Source organism: Ahaetulla prasina, chromosome 8, assembly GCF_028640845.1.
Source record: "Ahaetulla prasina isolate Xishuangbanna chromosome 8, ASM2864084v1, whole genome shotgun sequence".
Taxonomy (NCBI): Eukaryota; Metazoa; Chordata; class Lepidosauria; order Squamata; family Colubridae; genus Ahaetulla; species Ahaetulla prasina.
This window is the reverse complement of record NC_080546.1, coordinates 17048620-17060280: the sequence shown is the minus strand read 5'-3', so window position 1 is coordinate 17060280 and position 11661 is coordinate 17048620. Positions and strand designations below refer to the sequence as shown.

Below are 11661 nucleotides of genomic sequence, written 5' to 3'. Positions count from 1 at the left end.
GAAATTGGAATAAAATACAATAATTTAAAATAGAGATAAAATATGATAAAATTATATTTTGGTGTCACCCCTACAATCCACCCCAATCAGTTCCACATATGCAGATCTCAACCGAACCATTTTGCTTAAGTACTGTGCTGCATTAAATATTATTTTCAGATTTTGGACGCATATAAGGTAAGTTATGGGAAGCATAGTTAATATCGACCCAGTTCCAACATCAAGTTCCAACATCCAGCGTTCTTACCGCCTAGCCAATCAACAAAACCAATTCACCTTGCCTCAGGGAATCCCATACAGATGGTGATCTGGAACGTGACTGGCTGGAAAGGGATGGTTGATAGTAGACTAATGAGCTTTCTCTCTAGATTCGATGTAATAGCCATTCAGGAAACCTGGTTAACTGAAGTGGACGAACCAGTACAACTGTCAGGTGTACCAAGGTTTCTCATATGAGAATAGAATACTCACCGGGATTGTGGTGTTGTTTGACCTTAATAGATACGGTATTATAATCAGACCCCTTGAGGTTAACTCAGTGATGGGACTTGAATAACTTAACAACCAGTTCTCCAGCTGGGTAGGCATGGCCGGTTGGTCATGTGATTTGGGTGGGTGATGTCACTCATCACACCCAGCCCCACTTCCCGGCCTCTTGCCTCAAAGGCAGAGGTAGATTTATCGGGTTGGAGTTAATCCCACCACTGGCTGGCCCCAGCCCTAGCCATTTTTCGGCCTGTTTTCTGGCTGATTTTTGGGCCGTTTTCAGGCCAGTTTTGGTCTGAAAATCATCCCAAAATGGGCCAAAAAATGAGTGGGGGCGGGGCCAGCCAGTAGTGGGATTTGCCAGTTTGCCAAACTGTGTAGAATCTTAACTACTGGTTCGCCCAAACCTGTGCGAACCGGCAGCAGCCCACCTCTGGGTTAACTGATTTTGTCTACCAGGTAAACCATAAACATGACAATAAGTAGCTCTTGATCCAGCCAGTATCTGGATGTGTATCTGTTTCTCTAACTAAGATGCACAACTGTGTGGGCTTCAATTCCCAGAACACCCATTGCCGTGAATTTATGAAAATATGACTTCTGTAACAGAGTTGTTAATGCTTGGAACTCATTACCTGACTCCATAGTCTCTACTGAAAATCCCAAAATCTTCAATCAAAAACTGTCTACTATTGACCTCACCCCATTCCTAAGAGGGCTATAAGGGGCGTGCATAAGAGCACTAAAGTGCCTACCGTTCCTGTCCTATTGTTACCTTCATCATATCAAATTGATATAGTTGATGCATATTTTTTTTACATATATGTATATATTTTCTTCAAAATATGTTGTTTTATCTATGAAAATTGTCATTGTTGTGACAAAAAGAAATTTTAAATTTTTTTTACCAGGATTGGAAAATGTTGTTCTATCATTTCTGTCTATCAATATTTCTGAAGAGCAGGAGACAATATTTGCATCCACTAAGATACAACATATCTTAATATGACTATGTCAAGCGTTCAAAAGGAGTGCTTTGAAAATCTTGATAATATGAATAAAATATCCTTCCTTGAAGTGTGAAAGCAGCCATGTCAATTGTACGCACCAGTGGTGGGATTCAAATTTTTTTACTACTAGATCTGTGAGTGTGGCTTGGTAGGTGTGGCATAGCTCAGTGGGCGTGGCTTCATGGGCGTGGCAGGGGAAGGATACTGTAAAATCTCCATTCCCTCTCCACTCCAGGGGAAGGAGACTGCAAAATCCCCATTTCCTCCCGATCAGCTGGGACTCAGGAGGCAGAGAATAGATGGGGGCAGGGCCAGTCAGAGGTGCCATTTACCAGTTTTCCGAACTACACAAAATTTCCGCTACAGGTTCTCCAGAACTAGTCAGAACCTGCTGAAACCCACCTCTGGTATGCACACTTAATACTTCTGCTAGGATGTTACGAGTTTTTCTTAATATGGCACAGAACACAAGACACAAAGACTACATTTGTTTTATTGTAAAATAAATTAAACTCTTGCCTTACTCTGCTATCTTTCAATTACTATAAGTTTACTACCGTAGACATGTACCCGGATAACTACAGTAGTGGCCAAAATTGTGGAAATGGTTTGGGAAAAGTGTATTTTTGAGGTTTGATGGCTAATAACACCACTTTTTTTTTTTTTGGAGTTTCAAGATAATCCTATTCCACTGCTGGAATAGCCTGGGAATAACCCAGACCTTAACCCAATTACAAATCTATGGAGCTAACTAAAGAAACTTGCTAGTCAGAAGCAACCCAGCAATAAAACCTGTTAATGGAAGCAATCATTCAATCTTGGTTTCACATTATAACAGCTGCAGAACTAAAAGACTTGGTTTACTCTTTGGGAAGACGTTGTAAGGCTGTAATTCATGCTAAAGGTTGCCCAACTAAGTAGTAACTGACATGATAATTTTTATATATCTCATTTTTTTCTAAGGTGATAATTTTTGTATCTCGTTTTTTCTACGTGTTTTCTTCTTTATACTGTAACTGCTATTCTGCGCGTGCACATTTGCAAACTGGTAGGGAAGGTAAGTGAATTTCATCCCTGGTTATACTGGCAAAGACTGATTGCACAGTTACTATTTCATCACTACTGTAACTGGGAATGATCACTAAAAGAATCAGTCATTGAATGAAGACTAGGAATAGCAATAGCACTTAGATTTATATACCATTTTCATAGTGCTTTGCAGTTCTCTCTAAGTGGTTTATGGAGTCAGCATATTTCCCCTAACAATCTGGGTCCTCAAAATATGTTACCTGTATTTTACCAATTATTTCTTTAAAATACATTCTCCTTATTTGCAAATTTGTAAAATAAGTGATGGAAGACTGCAATTATACAATATAATTTACAATTTTAGATAGTGTATTTCTGAAGCCTCCAGTAAGTTACTCTGACAAAGGAACTGCAGAATTGCATGCATCTCAATGTATTAATAATTTCAAATACTGGCAACTATTCTAGAATCAAATTACTTATCCACACATTCTACCAGAATCCCTTTGTTGCCGATTCAGAATGTTGGGGTCCAGTAGAGGATATCAGAGACTAAAGGGTCCTCTTTTCAGAAGCCTAAACATCCATTTCACATGCATGATCTATGACCTAAGGGAGGATGTGTGCATCTTGTCACTCAGTAGTGGGTTTCAAATCCTGTCGCTACCGTTTCACTCATGGACACGCCCGTGTGCGCGTGCACACACAACACTTCTGTGCCTGCGCAGAAGCTTCTGCACATGCTAGAGACATCCAGGCAGATGGGCGGAGCCTCCCGCAGCTGCTGCTACCAGTTCTCCCAATCCGGGGCGAACTGATAGCAACCCACCACTGCTGTCACTTGAGAATTTCTTCCTTATTCATTTTTGGTTGCCAATTATTTGCAAAGAAGGCATCATTTCTTATCTTTCCCACCAAAATATTAATCTCTTAGTTTAGGTTAAAGTGTGGTTGTTTCCTCAAGATAATTTGCAGTGGAGTTTCCCCATAGTTTCAAAGCTTATTTGATGGATTTTATAAGCTGGGTAAGGGTTGCTCATTACAATGCACACAAGCCCATGGCCTGATTTCTGTACAGAATCCTCTGCCAAGCTGTCCTTGCCATGGTAGTGTTAACAGTAATATAAAGCTAAACCACTTGGGTTTGCCAAGGCATTAACTTCAAAGCTCCTTATGTTCTTGTGGCGAAGTTTAATTACAAAGAAGGCCTGAAGCTCAGTTTGGATTTCAAATGAAGCTCCAGGGCAAAAATATCCAACCAAATCAAAAGTTGACATTGTCATATGATGCCAGCTCAGCACACTTTAAATGAAGATTCAAGTTCAAATTTATGTTGTTGTTGTTTTGTTGTTTAGAACATTGAACAAAGTTTATCGCTTCGACAAATGCCCAGATGATTGTAACTGTGTTGTTTTAGGACCTTTGTCCACTTGAAAGCTCTTTCTTTGTACCTTATAAGACCGCACTTGAAATATTCCACCCAGTTTTGGTTGGCACAATGTAAAAAAGATGTTGAGACTCTAGAAAGAGTGCAGAGAAGAGAAACGAAGATGATTAGGGGACTGGAGGCTAAAACATATGAAGAACAGTTGCAGGAACTGGGTATGTCTAGCTTAATGAAAAGAAGGACTAGGGGTGACATGATAGCAATGTTCCAATATCTAAGCGGTTGCCAAAAAGAAGGGGGAGTCAACCTATTTTCCAAAACTCCTCAAGGAAGAACAAGCAGCAATGGATAAAACTAATCAAGGAGGGAAGCAACCTAGAACTAAGAAGGAATTTCCTGACAAGTAGAACAATTAATCAGTAGAATGACTTGCTTTCAGAAGTTGTGGATGCTCCAACACTAGAGGTTTTTAAGAAAAGATTGGACAACCATTCATCTGAAACGGTTTAGGGTTTCCTGCTTGAGTAAGGGATTGGATTAGAAGATCTCCAAGGTCCCTTCCAACTCTGTTATTTTGTTTTCTTCATCTCTTCCTCATTCAACAAGGCTGAAACAGTTTAATCTGTTGTTGTACTTGTGTTTACGTAGAGTTTCCCCAGATTCTGACACCGTACAGGGGCAGCTTTGAAACATTTTAAATTGTCTAGGTTTTGTCACTCATTACCTTGGAGGAAAATCAGGTGACTAGCAATGCCTGAGGTGATAGAGACAAAGTGAGCATCAAGAACAGCCAATTTCATAGGAGTATAGTTTTCTGCAAACCATAGGATGGCTTTAATTTAGCAGTGGCAATAGGAGCTCAAATGAAATCCCATTTCACTACCTTATCCAATGTTTTGCATTTATGAATTTTCAAGGCGGCGGTATTTTGCAAGCATCATGAGCTAATATTTTGTTGCCTTTGGGATCTTAGCTGCTAAATTCAGATACTTCAAAAATATTGGCAAATAAGCAAGTTTATTGCATTGAGTTTTACTTACATCTAGTGAAACTTTCTTGTAACAAACCTATGTTAAAAGTTACAATTCCATAAAGGATTCCCCAGTAAAGATAATATTAATAAAAATGTGGAAGTAACTTATCCATTTTGCAGGAACTATAGTGACTTCTTGAACTTACTACATTTTACAATGAAACAAACTAGTTCACGCGCCTTATAGTCTATAAGGAAATAAACTAGTCATGGCCACAGTTACTGAAATGAAATAGTCTCATTGACTTTGCTGAATTTAAATAATAAATGTACTCTTATAACACAAAAATAAAAAACTTGGCGTCTGGGGATCTCCAGATCTTACTGGACTACATCTCCCAAAAATTATAACCAACATTGCATTGGTGAAGATCTGCAGCCCTAATGTATCTACTTTTAGGCTCATTGTCTTCATATGCTTCCGAACCAGTTTTGTTTAAATTAATTGCTTAATCTTAACAAAAACCTTGGGACTGAGAAGGGATGGATTATGGAGTGAAATCCCCTACCTGTTCTGTGGGCGTGGCTTGTTTGGGGGGAGGTCATGTGACTGGGTGAGCGTGGCCAACTTGACATCACTCCCATCGAGGGGCTCCTCACTGGCCCCTCACCTCCCATCCACTCCTTGTCGCGAATGGTAGGAAAATGGGGAGGGGAATATTCCTGCCTACCATCCTTCCCTCAGTCTGTGCTGAGATTGAGGAATGGATGACAGGCAGAAAATTTCCCCATTTTCCTGCCTTTCACAAAAAGGGCTCCATTCCAGCTGCTCCCCCCCTGTCCCCTCTCTCCTGGGGACTACCTTAAAAGGGACAAGCTGCAGCAGCTCCGTTGTAAATGGAGGGAGAAAGTTAGCATTCTCTCTGCTGCATTTAACAATGAATTCTGTGTCAGAGAGAATGCTAACTTTTCTCCCTCCATTTACAACTTTATGGTTCCCTCCTAGCCCCCTCCCTCCTGGGGACTACCTTAAAGAGATAGGCTGCAGCAGCTCAGTTGTGAATGGAGGGAGAAAAGTTAGCATTCTCTCTCCTGCATTTAACATTGAATTCTGTGGCAGAGAGAATGCTAACTTTTCTCCCTCCATTCAGAACAGAGTTGCTGCTCCCTTTATGGTTCCCTCCTGGCCCCTCCCTCCTGGGGACTACCTTAAAGGGACAGGCTGCAGCAGCTCCATTCTGAATGGAGGGAGAAAAGTTAGCATTCTCTCTGCTGCATTTAACATTGAATTCTGTGGAATATCGAGCGGCTGGAAGAGGTGAGTGGCAACTGGCCGGGCATGGGTGGGGTCAAGAAGGGGTAATTACTACAGGTTCAGCGAACTGATGCCCATAATCCCTAGCGGTTCACCCAAACCAGTCCAAACTCGTAGGATTTCACCCCTGAGTGAAATATACAGCAAAGCTAATAGTTAAGAGAAAAACCCAGACAAAAATCCAGCTTGGATGTTTCCAATAATAGTTAAGATCAGATGGTGCAAAAATATCTCTGGACTCTCAAAAGTTGCCAAACCATTGTGCCACTGGTGGCATTCCCAGAAATCAGACCATTTTTAGCTCCTGCAGAATATGTTCATGTACTCTGCATGTAACTGCATTCCAAGCTGAAAATGTAGAAATTCTGGTTAGCTTGAAGGTAAACATTTAAGTGTGAATTTTAGGACAGGAAAGATAAGGAGTTAACGTTCAAATTTCATTCTTCTGTACAAGATCAGCCTTCTCTAATTTAGTGCCCTCCAGATGTGTGAGATTGCAATTCCCTCTGCAAAATCCAATTTAACATCCTTCAATGAGAATTGGCTCAAAATCTCTGGCAAATCAACACTGTAATATCCCCAAGTTTGCAGTATTGATGGTATTTGGTGATACAGTATATTATGGATGGTTGGTAGTTGATGTATTTCCTATCAGGTTAAAGGTTTTATTTTCTTACCATGCTAATAATGCAGCGGTTCTCAACCTGTGGGTTGGGACCCAGTTGGGGGTCGAATGACAATTTGCCAGGGGTCGCCTAAGACCATCGGAAATATGGGAAGTATACTTGTGAGTTGAAGAATCGCGCTCCAATGGTTGACTTCACAAGCCAGCTGCAGGCTCTTCAAATCGCTAGCCGAATTCGGCTTCAGGTGTGATCAATTAAAAAAGAGAGAAATGAAGGGAACAATAGGACAGGAACGGTAGGCACTTTTGTGTTCTTATGCACGCCCCTTATAGTCCTCTTAGGAATGGGGTGAGGTCAACAGTAGACAGTTTTTGGTTGAAGATTTTGGGATTTTGAGTAGAGACTATGGAGTCAGGTAATGAGTTCCAAGCATTAACAACTCTGTTACAGAAGTCATATTTTCTGCAATCAAGTTTGAAGCGGTTGACATTTAGCTTGAATCTATTTTTTGCTCTTGTAATATTGCGATTGAAGCTGAAATCTTCAATGAATGAAAAGAAACCTTTGCTCTGATGTCTCCCTCTCAAGTCAGCTGCAATCACTCCCAATCGCTAGCCTAATCTGGCTTCAGGCACGATAAACTTAATAGGAGTAGAGTCTCCGCTTTAATGCCTCCGTCCTCAAGGCAGTCGCAACAGTTCAGATCGCTGGCCAATATGGCTTCAGGCGCGATAAATTCAAAACGAATATAATTTTACGGTTGAGGGTCGCCACATCGTGGGGAATTGTATTAAAGGGGTCGCCACATCATGGGGAATTGTATTAAAGGGGTCGCAGCACTATAAAGGTTGAGAACCACCGTAATAATGAGTGGACTTCTGATCCCCATTTAAAGATTTCTAGAGTAAAAGAATTGTGCACCAGATGATAAAATTACTGGTATTTCTTTTCCACTAAGCATTTCCATTGGATGTTCTGTACTGGGAACAGACACAGAAATGTCTTTTCTTCATGATTTTGCAGAAGTTTGTAATTTGGAAATCCTTCATCATGCCCTCTTTTAATTCCCCTTTTTTAAAAAAGGAATTTTGCCTCCACTCTGTGACATATTACAGAGTCAACTTATCTGTGTCCTGGGTCATTTTTCTAGTCAAGTATCCTTTCAGTGTGTAGCTTTTGATTTGTTTTGACGTTTATAGTGTTTCAGTATAGATCAGCTTGTGTTTCACCTTAGCCGGGATTTCACTGTATAAGTAGCCCTCAATTTACAATGAGAATTAGGATTAGAATTGATGTCATTAAGCGAGGCAGTCATTAAGTGAGCTTCACCCAATTTTGCATCCTTTTATGCCACACTGGTCAAGTGAATCACCGTAGTCATTAAGTGAGTTGCAAAGTCATTAAGCAAATCTGGATTCCCTTGTTGACTTTGCTGGTTGGAAACTGGCATGCTGGAACCATCCAATGTCATACGTGCCAATTGTCAAATGCCCAAATTTTGATAACATGGCCACAGGGATGCTGTGATGGTCATAAGTGCAAGGAGCCAGTTGTAAACCACTTTGTTCAATACTGTTGTAACTTTAAGCAGTCAATAAATGAATGATTGTAATTCAAGGACTACGTGTAATGCAATGATTAGCAGGGACTTAAGATAGCTGGTTACTACTTATAGTCTATAACAGGATGTTAAACTCAAGGCCCGCGGGCCGAATTCAGCCCACGGGGTACTTAGATCTGGCCTGTGGGCCCTCCCTGGAAACAGCGAAGGACCAGCCTTTGCCAGTGAAAATGTCTCAACTTCACTCATCGAGGGTCTGTTTTTGGCCACGATGGCCTCCTGCAGTCCTCTGCCAACAAAAATGGAGCTTGGAGAGGCCACACATGGCCCACCCGGGCTCTGTTTTCGCTGGCAGAGGGCTGCAGGAGGCCGTTGTGGCCGAAAACAGACCCTCGATCAGTGCTGTCGAGCTGGCCATGCCCCCCCCACTCCCTCCCGAAGTCAAACACAACCCTGAAGTGGCCCTCAATGAAATCAAGTTTGACACCTCTGGTTCAGTGGTGGGATTCAGCCAGTTTGCACCACTTCGGGAGAACCGGTTGTTAACTTTCTGAGCTGTTTGGCAAACTGTTGTTGGAAGAAATCATTAGGGCAGAGAACCGGTTGTTAAATTACTTGAATTCCATCACTGCCCTGGTCTATAGTGTGTCCAATATTTAATAGCATATTGCTTTATTATTAATAATATTGCTATAATACTTCTCAAGCAAGTTGGAAGAAATGTTGGACCAGGGGTGAAATTCAGCAGGTTCTGACAGGTTCTGGAGAACCGCTAATGGAAATTTTGAGTAGTTCAGAGAACCAGCAAAAATCCGGCTGGCCCCAGGGTGGGGTAGGAATGGAGATTTTGCAATATCCTTCCCCCAGGAGTGGGGAGGGAATGGGAATTTTGCAGTATTCTTCCCCTGCCACGCCCACCAAGTCATACCACCCCCACCAAGCCACCCCCACAGAACCGGTAATAAAATAAAAATTAATTTCACCACTGTTTTGTACCCAGTTCTGCCAGCACGTTTACAGTGTAGCCTGAGCTTTAAAGAACCTTGACACACTAGCTTTGTGGTGCTGTCAAGATTCCACACCCTAGTTCTATAATAAGAAGCCACAATCCCCCAAATTAGAAAAGAAAACAAATGTCAAAAAAAGAGAGGGAAAAATCACAGAGAACCAAGAAGGAAAGGTTTATTTACTCTAGCCTTCCTCAACCAAATGCCCTCTGCACAAGTTAGGACTGCATTTATCAGAATTCCTAGCTGGAGAGCTGAGAAGTTTAGCAATTGTAGTTTAGAGACAACTGTAGAATACCAGATGAGTAAAGTTGGCCCCACCATTTTCAATTTTGATCGTACATCACCTTCTGTCCGTAACATTTTTTTAAATGCTTAACTATGTGTCCCTATAGATCTGGAATGCTTGATCCAGTTGAAAGCAATTTTCTTTCTGTATTTAGGACAGCGCATCCTATATTTATAATTGTCAAATCTACACATTGTGCTACATTTGTGTTCATACAGTTGTTGAAGCCATGCATCCCAAAGGCTGGCTGGAGTCACATATTATGCCAAGTCAGATATCAAAATATATATATATATATATATGAATGCACATTGTGACAGGGAGTGCAAAGGGTGAACAAGCAATTGGTTTTAGACCACCTTAAATATTGTGACACTCCTCAAAGAATCATGAGGAGCTGTATTCACATCTGTACACATGTAGAACTCTAGTTTCCAAACGGATGTCTAGAAAAAGAATACTGTTATTAATTCAAAGTGCACCCTTGGGTCAAAAACAGTTTGGAACCAGTTGCAAATGTTCTTTGTTTTATTACTGGAGAAATTTGAAAATTGTTTAGGGTTTGTAGTAGGGTTGTGGTTTTTTTAGAACTCTGAATTTTATTGTAATTATGAATATTTCATTTCATGGATAGTTTTTTTTTTTTTTTGCACTAGTGAGGTCAATGGGGCAGCCAAAATAGACACCAAGTGTTGCATAAAAAGGTTTAAGAATTTGTTACTTCATTGAACTTCCCTGCCTAATACAGTGAAGCCATTATCAAAATGAGTGTGAAATGTATTATTCACACTTTTGCCAACAATGCTACCATTTTGACTTATTATATTCATACGTGCAGCTTTTTCCTACTCTTTTGCCTCTCAAATAGTTTATTTCGAACCGCTGGAATTACTAGAATTGCCAGAATCACTGGAGCTGCTATTGCCATTAGAATCATCCGAGGCATCAGAAGCACTGGAGCTATTGGAATCACTAGAGCTACTGGACTCAGAAGTATCACCAGAATCACTAGAGTCACTGGAATCATTTGAATCACTGGAGCTGTTGGAATCGCTGGAATCGCTGGAGCTACTGGAGCTGCTAGAAGAGTCACTAGAATCACTGTTAGAATCTCCAGAATCACTGGAGTCACTGGAGCTGCTTGACTCACTAGAGGCACTGGAGCTGCTCGAATCACTGGAGTCACTGGAGCTGCTTGAATCACTAGAGGCACTGGAGCTGCTTGAGTCACTAGAATCACTAGAACTTTTGGAATCACTGGAGTCACTGGAGCTGCTTGAATCACTGGAGTCACTGGAGCTGCTTGAATCACTGGAACTACTAGAACTTTTGGAGTCACTGGAGTCACTGGAGCTGCTTGAGTCACTTGAATCACTAGAACTTTTGGAGTCACTGGAGTCACTGGAGCTGCTTGAGTCACTAGAGGCACTGGAGCTGCTTGAGTCACTGGAATCACTAGAGCTTTTGGAGTCACTGGAGTCACTGGAACTGCTTGAATCACTGGAGTCACTGGAGCTGCTTGAATCACTGGAGTCACTGGAACTGTTTGATTCACTGGAGCTGCTTGAATCACTGGAATCACTGGAGCTGCTGGAATCACTGGAGCTGCTGGAATCACTGGAGTCACTGGAGCTGCTTGAGTCGCTGGAATCACTGGAGCTGCTTGAGTCACTGGAGTCACTGGAGCTGCTTGAGTCACTGGAGTCACTGGAGCTGCTTGAGTCACTGGAGTCACTGGAGCTGCTTGAGTCACTGGAGTCACTGGAATCACTAGGGTCGCTGGAGTCTTGGGCCCCATTGGAACCATCTGGGCTTCCGGGATTTGCTGAGTTGCTTGATTGTTCTGATTCCTCATTTGAATCGCTTGAGCTACTTGGTGCCCCAGGTTGCTGGTTGGAATTGCTCTCACTGGAATCAGAGTCATCGGCATATCCGGGGTCATCTCCTTGCATGCCCTCATCATATAAATTGAAGCTGT

The 11661-nt window shown here is 41.6% G+C and overlaps 1 protein-coding gene across 1 annotated transcript in view; it reads right to left on the bottom strand.

Moving 5' to 3' along the window:
- Positions 1–10552: 10552 nt before the first annotated feature.
- Positions 10553–11661, bottom strand: part of LOC131203156 (dentin sialophosphoprotein-like) — a 68823-nt gene continuing 67714 nt past the window's right edge. Inside the window, exon 6 of the mRNA XM_058193108.1 lies at positions 10553–11625. Coding sequence (XP_058049091.1) covers positions 10553–11625 — 1073 coding nt within the window. The remainder of the gene's footprint in view (positions 11626–11661) is intronic.